This window comes from Festucalex cinctus, chromosome 19 (assembly GCF_051991245.1).
Source record: "Festucalex cinctus isolate MCC-2025b chromosome 19, RoL_Fcin_1.0, whole genome shotgun sequence".
In the NCBI taxonomy this organism is placed as follows: domain Eukaryota; kingdom Metazoa; phylum Chordata; class Actinopteri; order Syngnathiformes; family Syngnathidae; genus Festucalex; species Festucalex cinctus.
Genome location: NC_135429.1, coordinates 6,672,939 through 6,689,781, shown reverse-complemented (window position 1 = coordinate 6,689,781; position 16,843 = coordinate 6,672,939). Strand labels below are relative to the sequence as shown.

The following is a 16,843-nucleotide window of genomic DNA, read 5'->3' as shown; positions in this document are numbered from 1 at the left end:
GTAAATAAATAAAAAATAAATAAATAAATACATAATTAAGTTTCCTACTGTAAATAAAGTTTTCCATAATTTCTAAATGTATTTTTTTTTTAGCATTTTTAGTATTTTTTGTTTGTTTGCAGTGAATAAATAAATAAATAAATAAATGAATATTTTTCTAAATTTTTCTACTGTAAATAAAGTTTTCCAAAATTTCAACAATTTTTAATTATTTTTTTTTGTAATTATTATTATTATTATTATTATTATTTTATTTTATTTTTTTTATAAATTAAAAAGTGTTGGGACTTCCCAGTGTCAGCAGTGACAAATGTATGCAAAATTAAATGCATTTAATTTTGGGTTTTCGTCAGGGTTCAAAAGATCTTCGCAGACAGTGACAAATTGTCTGAATATGTTTGAAATGTATTTGCAACAAGTAAAATGTGTCTCTGCACATCTTGCAAATCCTGATAAAACAACATTTGCTACGTTCGCAAGCATTCACTGTTAGGTACGATTCCAGCTTTTATCGGCCTTCAGTTTCGTAAAAAGGCCGATGCCGTTATTGGTCAACATGCCAAATATCGGCACCGATAATCGGCCCGGCCGATAATCGGTCTATCCCTATTAAAAACACAACTAAATATTATGATTACATTCAAAAATTGTACTGAGTTACCAGGTGTTAAGCTCGTAGTAGGCATGGGCCGATAGTAGATTCTGATGGAATGTTAACCGTGAGCAAAAATATCTTTGTATCACGGTAAATTACAGCTCTAAAATGTCCTTTTTCAGAACATTTTTTAAACAAGATATAGAATATTTGGTTCAGAATAAAATGTGTACCATTGTAAGGTTAAATAAATCTTAGTAAGTCAGTGTCCCATCATTGGTGGTCTATTTTTAGAGCAGACTTGTGCTATTTATTTTGTCATTGGGGCTAACTAATACCCGCTGGCACATTTTCTATGTATTTATTTATTTATTTTTAACAATGCACATTAATCAACGTCGCATAAAGGCATCCGTGGTAGCACAGTGCTCCCATCCCTCCTGCTCTGTGCGTAAGTGTTCACCCCTCCCATCTCTGCAAGCAGCTAATCACACTCTACAAAGTGGTACTCAATTTTATTCCGATGACAGGTCGCAAAAAGTACAATCACCTGCACTGCTATGCATCTACTTAAAATATGAGCCTGCATCCAGAAATCATGTGGACGTGTGCAACCACCTGTTGAAATAAATTTGAGTAAATCCAACACATCGTTTTTTTTTTTTTCAGCTCAAACTGAAAATCAAGTGGTTGTGCACAATAAAATCATCTGGACACAGAAACATTTTTTAAGTAGATGAATAGTTTACTTAAAAATGTATCTAGAGCCATATGATTTTATTTCATGCAACCACTCAACTGAATTAAATTGAGTACCTTTTTTTTAAGAGTGCATATCCTGCTTTGAAGTACCCTCAAAAAATAGAAAAGAGCTCATTACTGGTAACAGCCAGTATTAGCAATAATTGAAACATTTTTTTTTCTTTTTTTCCAACTACGGTCAACCGTCAAAACGGGAATCGGCCCATGGCTAGCTGGAAGCAGAAAAGTGCAATAAGTAGTACCTACCATGTTTTTTAATATATTTATAATGTCCATATACTAAATAAATATATATATAAATACAGCTCAAATAGGTATACATTTGGGCCAAACTCGAAAACACATTAACTCATTTGCTCCCAATATCGTGTAAATACGTTTTTTTTTATGTTCTAAGTGTCCCAAAGACGTATTTATACGTTTTTGTTTTTGTTTTTTTTGTTTTTTTTTTTATGCTAGAGCATACAGAAGGCTTTGATGCAGCCTCTCAACTGCAAAGAACGGTTGCGGAAATGGTAGTTATTACACAAACGGCCAGCAGGTGGCAGCAGAGCAAAGGGGATCAACCAGGGCCATCTAGAGGAAAAGTTAAATTACTTCAAATTTTAAATAGATTTGTGAAAACTGATGAAACTTAGCTGTCTTCTAATGCTAATTGCTGCAAAACGGAAACAGAAACATACTTTTTTTTCTGATGAAAGAAGAGACTTTAATCTTTCTTTTGATCGGTTCCATGCTTTTATAGCAATAGAACACAATATTCTGTGGGCCTTGCAAAATCAGTCAAAATCCAGTAAAACAGCCGGGAGCGAATGGGGATGGGAGTGAATGAGTTAATTATAATTCATGTTAAAGTTCCCATTCTTAAGTGAGACCCTAAGGCTGCTCCGCACACAAGAAATCTACAGGCTTTACCTGGTGTACATCTTCCCACTTCTCAAGGTTTTCCATGTCCAACATATAGCTGATTATCTGGAAGAATTTCTAAAAGCAAAAACAAAGAAGAGATATTAAAATTGCAGTATGCCAGAACATGGAAGTGTTGTCGGGATTCTACACTGAACTGATTTGTTTGCGCTGATTTGTACCTGCACGTCGTCAGGAGCTGGGATGTAGGTTGCTCTTTTGAAGGTGTCCGTCACATTTCGCAAGATCTCCGTGGAAAAGAGAAGGTCGCCACTGTAGTAGCTCCTCCTCTGCAAGAGCTCCAGGAGACTTCTTACGATCTGAGACATGCCCTCACCAGCCAGGGTCCTCTGACCCTTCGCGAGATGCTCTCGTAACTTCAGATGAGAAAGAGGCAGACGGTGAGGGGAAAACAAGTGCGGTACTGGCATTTTTTTTTTTTTTTTTTTTTTTTAATCTACAACAGATATTTTATAAGGTGCTTGAAAACGGGAAAAAAAAACATATGAACATGGTGATTTCTCTTGCCTAAGCTTAAAATAGGCAAGTGGAAAATTGTCCTGAAGAACTCTCAGGCAAAAATTGTCGTCACTACGGCGACAAATAACTAAAGCATGGCAGAATGTGTGCGTGCGTGTGCACGTTTGTGAAGTGTGAAATGCAGAAGAGAGAGAGAAGATAACATCAATCAGCGAAAATTAATTATTGACTCACGATATTAATGGAAGGTTGGAACAGAAGGTAACAGTGCAATCAAGTCCTCCACTTCACAATCTCTAACCACCCCAAACCCAGCCCCCCTATAATCTCCTCTGCCATAATGGAGGAGAGGGAAAGGTGGAAGTTCACGGAGCAGGGAAAGTCTGCCTGATGAACACATTCATTAGCTGTGTTCATTAATTGATAAGTGTGAGCGCAAAGCTCTGGAAAAAGCTAATTATAGATACTGGAAAGCCTGGAATAAAGACACGACGACGAGTAAACTTTGAGAGCTCCATTATTTTTTTTTTGTTTTTAAGATGTCTTAATTTCATAAAATACATGTTGGTGTTGTGTTTTTTTTTTTTCCCACTAGTCTCTGATTGAGGGATGGGGCGTGTCCTCCTGCGCCGCACCTGTTTCCCATCCTCAATCAAGCCTTCATAAGGACGGTGACTGCCGACACTCCTCGTCGGTGTATTGACCTTGCTACGCCCTTGCCAAGAGCTTTATTCTGACCTCGTGTGAATTTGTTTGATCTCTAGCCTTGTTTCTAGTTAGTTTCATGAGTTTTGATTCACAGTTTTTTGTTGTTTCCTCAGCTTTTAGCTTGAATGTTTGTTATCCACGCGTTGAGCCTTTTCTGCTCCGTAGTTTGATGTTTCCTCAGCTTGATGCCTGAGTGTTTGATATTCACGTGTTTTCTACGTCGCCTTTCGTTTTCCGCTTTGTACAGCGTGTTTTGTGTTTTGTAGCCCTCGGGTATATTTTTTGTTACCGCCTCTCCTTGCAGCTTTTGCAAGCGTCTTTTGTTAACTGTTTTTGTCCAGCGCTTTTTGTTCTAGTACTTGTATAATAAATTTGTTAAATTGTCTTTGTGTTCTGCGTTTTGTGGGATCCATATCCGGTTTTACCGGAAGCCTAACAGTTGGATGTTAGAGTGTATTCATAAAATTAGACATTGCGTAGACCAGTGGTGTCAAACATAAGGCCCGCAAAGTGGTTTAATCCGGCCCGCGAGATAATTTTGTAAAATTAAAAATAAATAAATAAATAAATATGTAATGTTGGACTAATTAATCAGCCGGCCACAATCAAAATATATAAAATTTGTCATTTCACAAGCAATCCTCAGATGAGCAATGCAACTTGTACGGGGGAATCGTCCTGGATGTCGTTATTTTACACACAACTTAAAGTTACGGTTTGTTTAATAATAATAATAATTATTATTATTTTTAATCATAGACTGACAAACGTGTTAAATACAACACAAATTCAATTACTGGTCACACAAATAAATGACAAAGGTTAGCGTCCTTATAAAGTCATTAACTGCACCACGCAATGCATTCTGGGAACAATATATATGCAAAACAGGTAGATTTAACACATCCAGAACTCAGTGCTGCTGCGTTCCATTTGCATTTGTATTATTTTTTGGAACAATATGATTACAGTTGAGCTCCGTAATTTAGGGCTGGCACACAAATCGCAAAAAATCTGCGTATAATTGACGGCAATCGTTATTAAGTTGTATACTGTTATTTTATTGATGTGGCTCACTTGGTAACATATTTTCCTCTATGCGGCCCCTGAGCTAACATGAGTTTGACACCCCTGGCGTAGACGATGCTAAAATAATCCCTCTCAGATTGTGACACTGAAAAGACTTTTCCATCCTAGGTGAAAATGATGAAGAATTCTTCCAGAGAACTTACAGATATGTGTAAATATCTATATTCAACTGAGATGCATCTGGCGAAGCTCGGAGGACCCCAGAAAGCAACTCCGTTATTGTCCAGCATGCAACGACGACTAGCAGATCCTAAAAGGAAACATAGCACGAACATCAGTTGACATGTTTATAGTTCTTCTCTGCGAAGGGGGTATTTTTTATTTTTTTCACTTGATACGTCTGTAATAACAATGATTCACATTCTAAAGTGTAAAATGGCAACTAATATCCATTTACATTAAATCAGGAGTACACGTACACCATATATGTAATTGTTGTATTCATTTTTTATTATATCGAATATCTATTGCTACTTAAGATTCAACAATCTTGGGATTAAAATTACCATAATAACCTACGAGTCTAAAAGATGTTGAGCTGGCTGACTAACCAGTAGTATTTGTTGGACACTTGTTGTAAACAGTTTCTCCAGCCGAGGCTCTCTTCCACGACATGGTGAGGAGGTTCTCGTCTTTACATATCTCGTGAGGAGCTTCGAGAGAAAGTCGCATAGAGAGAAAAAACGAAGTCAAGGGAGGTGGAGTTCAGAAAAAGAAAGTTCACCCTACTGTACAAAATTAGCAAACTAATAGAGAAACACAATAAGATCAACTACGGTATACATATTAAAATTTGAACACGATACATATAGAACTGAAGGGGGCAGAAATGCCAACCAGAATTTCTAGAGTTTTCCGAATGGTCGCTACCTGATCAATAATAATCAAGTGTGACACATGGGGCCTATCCAAATGACGCTAAAAAAAACCTCACTCCCACTTAAAGGTAAAACTCCACTTGAGCTGTCAAAATTAATTGATTAATCGACCACCATGTTCAGAATTGATTAATCATTTGGAGCCATTTTTTATTTTTTATTTTTTACTTAAAATTTTCCAAATCATCTGATTTCAGCATATCAACCGTATTTGTTTACTGATCTGTCTTTACTTTGGAAAACAATGACTAACCGGTAACATAGTACAACATCAATACCCCCTTTTTTAAAATCACAATATGAATATGAAATAAACAAAAAACTCAGGTTTATAAACAGGAAGCATGCGGAAAATGCTTTTGCAGTACACTTAAATGCAAAATTAAAATGAATCAGTTTAGTCGATTTCGATTGAATACTCGTTAGATTAATGGATTCTAAAAAATATTCATAGTGACAGCACTAAACTCCACACGTTTTTTTTTTTTGTTTTTTTTTTAAAGAGCTCAGAATTGTTCATTCGGTAGTCTTACCGATTCAACGTCTTATCATCATTGCTCTTTTTTTTTTTTTTTTTTTTTGTTGTTTTGACACCAGAACCTCCCAACTGTGAGGCATATGTGATTACCACGACTCCGCAAAAAGAAGCCCTCACAAAAACAAAATTCCAATCAATCTTCTTCTGCAGCCGCTCTCAATTCCATTTGCTTATACATAGCTCAGTGCTCCCTGTCAGTGTCACTGCCCCAGTACAGCATCTTGCTCATTCCCTCTTCATCTTAACCTCCCCTCCCTTCCCCTCTTTCATAACCCTGATGAAACAAATGCAAGAGAGTACTCTGAAGATATTCCAAGGGGGGAGAAAAAAAGATGAGGGATGGGAAGACAATATGATATTCCCCCTGAAATGCCAACAGAAATGATACTCGTCTTAGCCTAAAAGTGGCTTGAGAGTTTTTTTTTTTTCTTTCCCAAAACAAAAGGGGTGTGGTGAGGCTGCACTAAGAGCTTCATCACTTGCAGCCTGTCGGAAATCAACACGAGCTCATGTGGCACTCGGGCTTGAAAACAAAAATACGCTTGCACTCACTTCACACACACAGCTTCTGTTTGTAGGCTTATTTAGGCATGCTGTTTGCTGTGGGGCGAACACGTCACAAAACGCACCAAGTGCCACAGTGAACATGTCACCCTAACATGGCAGACACAAAATAGGAAGGAAGAAAGGAAGCGCGGCAGGGATATGTGTAAAATCACACATAGTATCAATTGTGTCCTGGCAACGATGGTGTCACTAACGAATTTCCTGCTTTGTAATGGTTCAAATGTTATGATTTGAAACAAAAGAACATGAAAAATACATATCATTTATCATTTCAGATTTCTAAAAAGGCAACTAACCAGGGCACTTCTTTTCGTTGCAGGACCGAACCTCCTCTGCCGAGCCCTCGCATGGGTACACTTGTTCCCCGTTGCCCTCACACACCCTGGAGCGCCGCTGCCAACCAGAGTCACATGTCTTGCTGCAGAGGTTCCACGGGTTCCAGCTGCCCCAGTTACCCCCACCTGAGTATAAAGGAAATCAGAGACATGGTGGGGAGGGTAGAGAGAGTAAATTCTCGATTACAATGATAAGATTTGTGATGGAACACACAATGAGCCCTTATAGGACTACCGTATTTTTCGGATTATAAATCACAGTTTTTTTTTCATAGTTTGGCCGGGGGTGCGACTTGTACTCTGGTGCGACTTATGTGTGAAATTAACACATTATTATATCATTTCACATCTTATTTTCACACTAAACCGCAAGAGGGCGCTCTAGGCCTGTGTTGATAAGTTCAACATTGCCGGTAGAAGAAGACGTCTACCTCCCGAGTTGGGGGGGTTGTATAAAAGTGACACCGAGGATGAAGATTTCATTGGATTTAGTGATTTGGAGTGAAACTGATAGTTTGGTAAGCTTGTTAGCATGTTCTTTATGCTAGAGTTATATGAATAACTTGTAGTGATGGGAACATAATTCACCCACGGAACGTTGGGACGACGGGAGAGTTCCGGGTGGGAAGGTTTTGTTATGTGGAAAAGGGGAGTTACCCTGTTAGCTTCTAGCTGAGTGGGGAGTTGCTGTTAAGACCTCAGAAGCTGATGTCAAGAAAACGCCAGCCTTTGGCTCCGTGCTTCAACACTCCGTCTCCCGTCACTGCTCGCTCTTAATATGTTACGTCGTTACTGACATTACCTGGCATGTCAGTCATGTAACGTTAGTATACCGTACACTTATTCAGCCTGTTGTTCTCTCTTTTATTTTTATTTTAAATTGCCTTTCAAGATGACGTATGTTTTTGGTGTTGGATTTTACCAAATAAATTTCCCCCAAAAATTGCGACTTATACTCCAGTGCGACTTATATATGTTTTTTCCTTCTTAATTATGCATTTTTTGGCTGGTTCGACTTACAATCCGGAGCGACGTACAATCCGAAGAATACGGTAGTAAAACAGTAATATTCTTTTCCCTCTAGGACCACCCCCTTCTAAGAGAATTGCAAGGCAATTTGGCATCTAACCCAGATATCGCAGCAGACCAGTGCAGAATGTCGAGCAGAAAAAGAAAACGGTCGGTCTGACCAATATGTGCAATATGAATTCACATGTATCACAGAACGTATGGTGTTCCACAGGGTTCAATTTTGGGGCCTCTACTGTTTTCATTGTATCTGCTGTCCCTGGGTTCCATTTTAAGAAAAAAACAGCGGTGGTTGGTTTTAAAGTGCTCTAGAGTTAAGTTGAGTGATGGGAGTCAGAGTCTGAACTGCCTATGCCAAGTTGAACAATTTCAGTCCAGCACAGCTACAGTAGCTAGCAAGACTAAAGGAACACTTCCTTAAGCTGCATGGAAATGTGAACGCTTTCTGAGTTCAAAGGTGAAGAAAGCCAGATATGATGAAAAGCCTACTCTCCCTGTTTTGTTTTGTTTTTCCCACTAGTAAACCCTATACATATGTCTTGTGTCTTTAAAACTACCCTATTTTATTTTTCAATAAAGATGATACTGATAATACAAGTTGCATGCTTGCGTAATGGCATGACAGATCTTGTGAGTGTGAACACTGAGCAATGCTTAGCACTCCATACCAGTGCATGAAGGGTTGGTGCACTCTCTGCTCTCTTGATGGGCGCCCTTACACTCGGCCCACCCGTGCACGGATGCGCTGCAACGTCTCTGCCTCTGCTGGGTGCCCGTGTTACAGGAGACGCTGCATCTTGACCACGGGCCCCACTCCAACCACTTGCCCTCCACTGGCCCCGTGGAAGTGAAGTGATGCGGAAATAGGGATAATATGATCCCGTTTTTGTTTTGGGTTCAAAGGGAAGGGAGTAAAATAAGAGGGAAAAAAAGACAAGAGAGCAAAGATGAAACAACTCTTGCTCAAAAAGGTATTAAAACAGGTTAATAGAAGGAGTAAACAGAGTGCAGGTGTTTTTCTTGGTTCCCATAAATAGCATTTTTAACAACACTGCATGTGATAAATATTTAAATCTGTCGTGAAAGACCTTCTAACAATTCCTTTTAGGTCGTGATTTAAAGAGTTCATACACAGTGTTGCATGTTGATGACAATTGTATTTCTTGACGGCTGTTTGTGCATTAATAGATATATTTTAAAAATAGATATGTTTTGCTACAATCCAGTACTGCCTGTCAAATTATCCACAAATACCAAAGAGCTTAACCAAAGCCTGGTTGACATGCATCATGCAATCAAAGCTCCCACTACTGATCTGTGCTAGAAAAGAATTGCTAGAATCATCGAGTTGTCAAATAAAATAAACCAAAAGCCCCCCTGAAAATTGCAATGATCAAGGCGAGATGGTGTGTCATGGTCTTGAAAGCTAATAATATGTTGCGTAATTTTGAGTGTCAAACAAAATAATGTGTTTGGCTGGAGGTACATGCCAACGACTATATGAAGGTTTTTATATGGAAATAAAAGAAGTACTGGCTGTCAAATAATCCATCAACTTATCTTTCTTATTATTATTACTGTTGTGATCCATGGTGCGTGTAGATCTATTCTGTTTTTCTTTCAGTCACGAGGGCTGGTGGATGGGCGGAGTCTCCAGTGCACACCTGATTGTTATCATCGTACCTCAAGGGTCAATCCTTGGACCCCTTTTGTTCAGGCTGTAGTGCTAATAATTGGTCAAATTCAAAATAATCTAAAGTCAATGAAATTTTCCTTAAATATCCAGCAACAATCTCAGAATGTTTAAAATTATATGAATGGCAGTGAAAGGTTGCAGTATTAAAATATTAAGTTATTTGACTTGTATTTTTACTGTCTACAGGATGTTGAATTGACACTTTTTGTGTTTTCCAGCACATAACGTGTGCCTTTGCCGCCAGTGTCAGAACATCAGTCAATAATACAAAGTGTCTCAGTGTTGTTAGCAATTTGTCTGGTTTTTGTCATATTTTACAAAAGACACTCAGTTAAATCAATTGACATTTAAACTTTACTTTAGCGAACAACAGCACAATAGCCTCAAATGAGCTCAGGGCTTTCAAATCTCGTATCGGTTCAAATGATATTTTCTAGTGAGAGAAAAGTAGAGAGTGAAGTAAACATATTTGTCTGTTGCTGTGAAGGTTTGATGGCGGGGGTGCAATTGCCAGTTATTGATTATTTGGTCAAACTTGCTGAGACATCGCTGTTGGAGATGACAAATGATGATCGCTGCGAATTCCACAACTCCGACTGATTGCGAAGCGACTAAAATAAAGAAACCAAATGTGCTCGTATAAGCAAGTGAACCCATTAGAATGGCTCGGTGTGTAATATGTGCACTTCATTCCATTCAGGAACCTGCTGAGAAGTAAATCTAAGAAGAAACACTAACGCAATTTGAACCAAATGCTACCCATAAGTGGTTCTTAACATTGCGTAACATTCATATGATGAAAAAAGTCATCAGTGATATAATAGCCTATGTATTTGCACAATATTTATCTGACGCAAACACCTTTCAAATTAATCCACTTGATGCTGCTAAAATAGATTAAAGAGGAAGAGGCCAATTAAGCTAAGTGCAAATCGACATTGGTATTATGTGGAAAATTCATTTATTGTGACATGTATGTATTCGGAGAATGCAGGGAGGAAAGTGATCATTCAAAGCACATTTGTCTGCGCACAAAAAAAAAAAAAAAAAAAAAAAGCTGCTATTCATCATTTCCAAAGTGCTCCGTCTTTGAACTCTGAAATGCACATTGCATTAATGAGGCTTTACACCGTACACATGTGCTAAAAGTGACATTCCTCATCCACCCATTTCTGTAATGCCACCAAAAATAGGTATAATTCAAGCCTTTCTCCAATGTAACTAGAAGCAGAATGTTAAAGCACTCAAGTGAATTTGAGATGGTGATGGTTAGCAGATGTACTTAGAGCTATTTGTCAAACAAAAGCTATAGCAGAAACAACATAGCAAAAACATTCAAATGCTGTAGCAATGGCAGGGTCCAGTCATAAACAAATGTGCAATTATATGCAAAAAGCTTGGACATGCATTAATTACTTTATGCAAAGTTACATGAAATATCTTTTTTTTTTTTTTTTCTGGCATCATAAAACACTTTGAAGTTATTTTCCACCCATTTCTCAAAATAAATGTCTTTTAAAGGGCACAGATATTGCACATACATAAAGTGTAAAAGCTGTTTTTTTTGTTTTTTTAAAGAGCTTCTGAGCAGTTCCGATATTTAAATATCTGCAGAGAAAACAAAGTCTCCAACTATAAAGCAGCTCTATCATAGCAACGGTGATGGTTCAGCTGGGCTTTCTTCAGAATTAAAACGAATGGGTCCCTTTTTGTACAGAGGACTGCTTAATACAGACGTTTCAGATGGCCAGTCTCAATCAGATTGGTCGTCCTGTGGTGCCCTCCACACAAGAATTAAACGTATTGACAATGTGCAGGCCTAATAGGTAATCTTGGAGACAATAGCAGAAGCGCAGACGCGCTCCGCAAAACAAACCGAGCCAACCATGAACACAATGTAAAGAATTGAAAGCAAAATTCTTAACAGTGAAATGAAATGAAAATGAAAATAGAAATTCAAACTCTGGTGTAGGTCTTGGACACGGCGAATATGAGTAGGCAGGAATGATCAGTGGGTGTGCCACATTCACATGTCAATAATAAGTGAGGATTGAACTTGCAATATTGGTTTCAGAATGTTAGCCATATAAAGCAAAATTCAGTTTTTATGAACTCAGCGGGAAGAACAGATGTTTTCAAAGATTAGCTATTTTTACGGAAGGGTCGGTACTTGATCATCAAGTGTATCAAGTCCAAGTGTCGTGTGAGCCACGCTCCAGAAATGCTTGATTGACTATAGGAATGTTTAGTCGGCGAATGATCAACTTTCTCGGTTTGGTACTTTTAAGTTTCATATTGATCATATTTCACAAATGTAAAGACAATCGAAATCAGCTTGATTTTTCTTGGCAAACAGTGCATCACAACAGCATGCTTTTAATTTTTATAGATGAAAACTCACATGGTTCAAGTCAATCGGATAAAATCTGTGGGAGGAGTTCATTAAAAACTAACTTTTATAATAGGCCAGGTGCGTCACTGGGCCCCAACAGAAACTGCCTCTCAACATGCAATCAAATATTATACACTTCCTCCACAATCACCTTTCAAAAGCAGTTTTGTGATTTTTTTCTGTTTCTATGTCAAAATTGTAAATATTTGCATAGTAATTTGATAACTTGAGATTTCTATACTTGTGATGTTGGATGTGTTTACGTCTTCTCTGTCAAAGTTACAAAACATTTTCATTTTCACTTTACAGGGACTTGAACAATTTTACAATCAATATTCCATCTGGTTTTAAAACATTTTTCAATACCTGAACAACACTAAAACGTGGACTGGCGGTGACATGTAAATGGACAAGATACTAACCCGGACACACTGCAATGTTGCAGAGTTTGGTCTGTGTCTCGGGCCATCCGCAAGGCACGGCCCCGCTTTCGTTCACACACTTCCTGGTTCGGGTCCTGGTGCCCCGCCCACAAGTCACAGAGCAAAGACTCCACGAGGACCACTCGTGCCACAGTCCATGCACTGCAAATGCCCACAAACGCACGACATGGGGATGAGGAATGAAGGCAAGGTAAGAGGCGGGGGGGCATTAACGGTGTTAGCGGTTGAGAGATATGACAGATTAATGAAAATGAGCACATTCCTCGAACATTTCCGAAATGGAGGCCAGGGATGGACACAGCCATGCAGTAATGCAGATTGAGTCGTGATTTCATTACAACTATTACTTACCGACTTAAGGGCCAACAAAGACTCTAATTACAACAGGCACTCCACCAACCAATTAAGGAAAGAAACGTTTCTGTTCTGCAAACCTGTCCTCCTACTTGCGCATCTTATCTAATTTTAGCAATAGATGTAGCTGTTGAAATAAATGCGAGTGGAATAAACGAGCGGCGAAGTTGCACAAAAAAACTAGTCAATAATGAATGTGACCTCAAGACTCCTCTTGTGTTGCTTTATCACTGAGCTTAACTTCAAGCAGTGTCAGCTTGATCCAATTCCGCCATGCAGCAGTGGCTGCACAATGTCCAAAGTTAAAGTGAACACGAGTGAATGCGTGCAATAATTCGGTCGACTTTGCAAAACATTTGGCTAACAAACCATGCTTGTTCAAAATGATCTAATAAAGAAAGAGATGTGTGTGCCTTATTTGATAGAAATAAACGACATTTGGACAAAGAGAGAGAGTGAGAGAAAAAAAAATATGAGGATGAAGATAGTTGGCCTTGTTGAGAAAAGCTAAATAAATCATTGCGATAAATAATTAAGTCTACTCTGTGAAAGAAGGCTCAAAGGAGCAGGAGTCGGAGGCACAGAGAGATAGTGCTATTAAAAAGTATGCAGAATGAGGTGCTCGTAAATGGTCAGATATTCAATCCAGCCAAAAGGATTTTAAGGGGACTTGGGGGGGGGATGTTCTCAATGTCTACATACATTTAACTCATTAGCTCCCAAAAACGTATAAATATGTCATATTTTAAATGTTTTAAGTGTCCCAAAGACGTATTTATATGTTTTGTTTGTTGTTGTTTTTTTATGCTAGAGCATAGAGAACGCTTTGATGCAGTCTATCTACTGCACAAAATGGTTGAGTGGCAGCAGAGTATAAGAGATCAACCAGGCCATGTTAAAACAAGCTGATTTCCCCACAGTTCTAAGCAGAATTGTGAATAATGATGAAACTTAGCTATGTTCTATTGCTAATTGCTGCACAAGAGACTCTAATCTCTCTTTTGGTAGGTTCCATATTTTTTATAGCAATAGAACATAATATTTTGCGGGCCTTGCAAAACCAGTCAAAATCCAGGAAAACACTTCAGTGAAAATGATTGGGAGTGAATGAGTTAAACAAGTCCTGTCGTATCCTTTCTGTTATACTTATTCAATGAAACTGACAGCATGACATCGACGCTTTCGAGTGCCTCATTGTTGGCTGTAAGTGTGCGTACGTCAAAAAGAGAAGGAGTCAGGCAGGGGGGAAAAAGTCCAACGTGGATCGGGGCTTCACGTTGGAATGGCCGCTTAGAACACTTCATAAAGCTCAGAAATATTTTCGCCGTTCAAACATATAGGGATGAATGACATTGAATGAAAAAGAGAAAAAGCAATAATACCGAAGAAAGAGAAACTATTCTGGTTCATACAAAATGGCTGTGAGTATCTCACAAAAGTGATTACACCCTTCACATTTCTGCAGACAATTAATTATATCGTTTCATAAGACAACACTGAAATTTGGCGGACTGTCTCACGATTCGATTCTGATTTTTGGGTCTGCGATTCGATTCAGAATCGATTTTCCATTCAGAACAATTCTTGATTCAAAATGATTTGGTTGGCAATGATTTCTTCTTCAATTTATAGATGTGCAAAGACTTGTCATGATCTATTCCAATGTGACTTGCTAATACAAATTAGCACGCTACTAGCGGAAGTTTTATCACTCAAAAGAACGGCGATTCATACAAAACGCTTCAGGAGTGCTTAACAAATAAAAAAAAAAATACAAAATAAAAAAACACTTCTAATGGAATAACTTGAGCGTGACTTTTTCCTTCTACTCTCTAACGTGGCTACAATTTACGTGTATCAGAACCACACTGCCCCTAAGTGGCCAAATTGTGTACAACATGAACAGCGCTCCCAATAAAAGGCACACACAAACAAGGGCAAGACAGTATAATATAATTTAAATAAAATCGATTTTGGAACATTTAAAATCGATTCTGAATCATACTAAAAAAAAATTGTGATTCTTATGCGAATTTTTTTATTTTTATTTTTATTTATTTTATTTTTTTTGGGAACACCCCTTCTGAAGACACACTTGCCTTTGTACTACTCACCTGTTTGCTGCCACCCATCTTAACGAAATAAGTTTATCTTGGTCTCATCTGACCGCAGGACGAGTCACATGACGCTGAGGAGGGAAAATGACTAAGGCGGATATAATTAAATATCTGCCAAAATGTCAGGAGTGTACTCACTTTTGTGGGATACGAATGTTTGGAGTTGAGCCATTTCAACAGGCCTGTGTTTCTGTTACAAACTGTAAAGAGGATAAAGCTGTCTTAGCTAATCCTCCTTCATAATAAATACCGACTTAAAATAGCATGGCATTCACTTACAGCACTAATCAGACCTAAGTTACTTGTAATTAGGATACGGGAACTCGACAGCTTCAAAATGTGTTTAATTATTAAACATTTAATTACATATACTTTATTAAGATATCAGCTTGTAATTTGCCATCACTAACATGTGGGGCAAATAGGCAATAATAAGACACATGCATATTAACCCTGAAGATAGCCGCCATTACCAACACTTTAAGACGGGGTCAAAGCACAGCATGTTGCATTATTGATGTTCTTGTGCTCAACATTTGCATGTAGCCATGATTTCACTCTCACTATATCGCTTGAACGGTTACCGGAGATGTGGCGCTGCATCGTTTGGCTACGCGCTGACCCAGGGACATGTACTGCATAATACAACATTATTTGAGTCCGTCTTTTAAATGTCACTGAATCTACGGCAAATCAGCAGTAGTTAAATACAACACAAGCCGGGGTACAACGTCTCTTCGCATGCTTTAGGGAATGGGAGCATTATACTGCAAATGCAAGGGGGGGGGCAAAAAACATTCGCTCGACCACTTACTGCCTAGTTGGCTTTAACAAGGACAAGACCATTAGCTAAATTGATTCGGTATCGCCTCAAATTGGGAGTTTTACCCATGATGATGGGGGGTTAAAAAAAAAATAAAATAAAAAAAAAAAGTCCTTTTACACTTCATTGCCTTTCTGTCCATAGCAGTTTTCTGTGATGTTGCACGCAGATGCACAGAGATGCCCAAAGACATATTCAGCCACACTTATAACTCACCACTAGTATTCGCTCTGACAAAATCAAAACACAAACATGCGGAAAATATTTCAATAAAAATTCTGTCAAGCTAATCTAAGAAATAAAATATGCACAGTGCATTCTCTCCACCTCAGGGTATCTGAAGGGAGGTTGTGGTGGGGGTTGGGGAGTGGGGGGCGGTGTTTGGGGGGAGGGGAGGGAGCTTGTGTGCCTTGCTTATTTTTTATTTTTTTTCGGAGTAAATACATTTAAAACCGAATAAATGTTGGCTTGGAATATTAGATGTTCTAGGTTGAGCAAGCCATGTTCTGAAGGTCTGTTTATGTGAAGTATGGGGATCTACTGAGACAGAATGAAAAAATCTGAATACGGCTATCAAAATTTCACAAGTAGTGGGCCCTACACTAGACCTTTTTAAAATGTGATTTGATATGGATCTGCACCAACATTTAAATCCTTTGCTCCCAAAAACCTGTAAATACGTTTTTTTTTTAAGTGTCCCAAAGACGTATTTATACGTTTTTTTGTTTTTTGTTTTTTTTGGGGGGGGTTTATGCTAAAGCATACAGAAGGGTTTGATGCAGCCTCTCAACTGCAAAAAACGGTTGCAGAAATGGTAGTTATTACACAAACGGCCAGCAGGTGGCAGCAGAGCAAAGGAGATCAACCAGGGTCATCTAGAAAAAAAGCTCAATTACTTACAATTTTAAATAGATTTGTGAAAACTGATGAAACTTAGCTCTCTTCTAATGGTAATTGCTGCAAAATGGTAACAGATAGAAACACTTTTTTTTTCCTGATGAAAGAAGAGACTTTAATCTTTCTTATGATAGGTTCCATACTTTTATAGCAATTGAACACAATATTCTGTGGGCATTGCAAAATCAGTCAAAATTCAGTAAAACAGCCGGGAGCGAACGGGATTGCTTCTGT

At 38.3% G+C, this 16,843-nt stretch overlaps 1 protein-coding gene across 25 annotated transcripts in view; it reads right to left on the bottom strand.

Annotated features, from left to right (window-relative positions):
- Positions 1–16,843, bottom strand: part of adgrb2 (adhesion G protein-coupled receptor B2) — a 168,636-nt gene that overhangs the window by 70,978 nt on the left and 80,815 nt on the right. For 21 of the 25 annotated variants that reach the window (XR_013280501.1, XM_077508001.1, XM_077508000.1 and 18 more), the window contains exons 5-11: positions 12,398–12,559; positions 8,556–8,720; positions 6,820–6,984; positions 5,092–5,193; positions 4,684–4,790; positions 2,446–2,640; positions 2,273–2,341 (exon numbers count right to left, since the gene is read on the bottom strand). Coding sequence is in view for 24 of the 25 variants with exons in the window: in XM_077508001.1 (XP_077364127.1) it covers positions 2,273–2,341; positions 2,446–2,640; positions 4,684–4,790; positions 5,092–5,193; positions 6,820–6,984; positions 8,556–8,720; positions 12,398–12,559 (965 nt within the window). In the remaining variant the exon portion in view is untranslated. The remainder of the gene's footprint in view (positions 1–2,272; positions 2,342–2,445; positions 2,641–4,683; positions 4,791–5,091; positions 5,194–6,819; positions 6,985–8,555; positions 8,721–12,397; positions 12,560–16,843) is intronic. The other 4 variants (XM_077508010.1, XM_077508014.1, XM_077508015.1 and 1 more) reach the window with 2 other exon arrangements.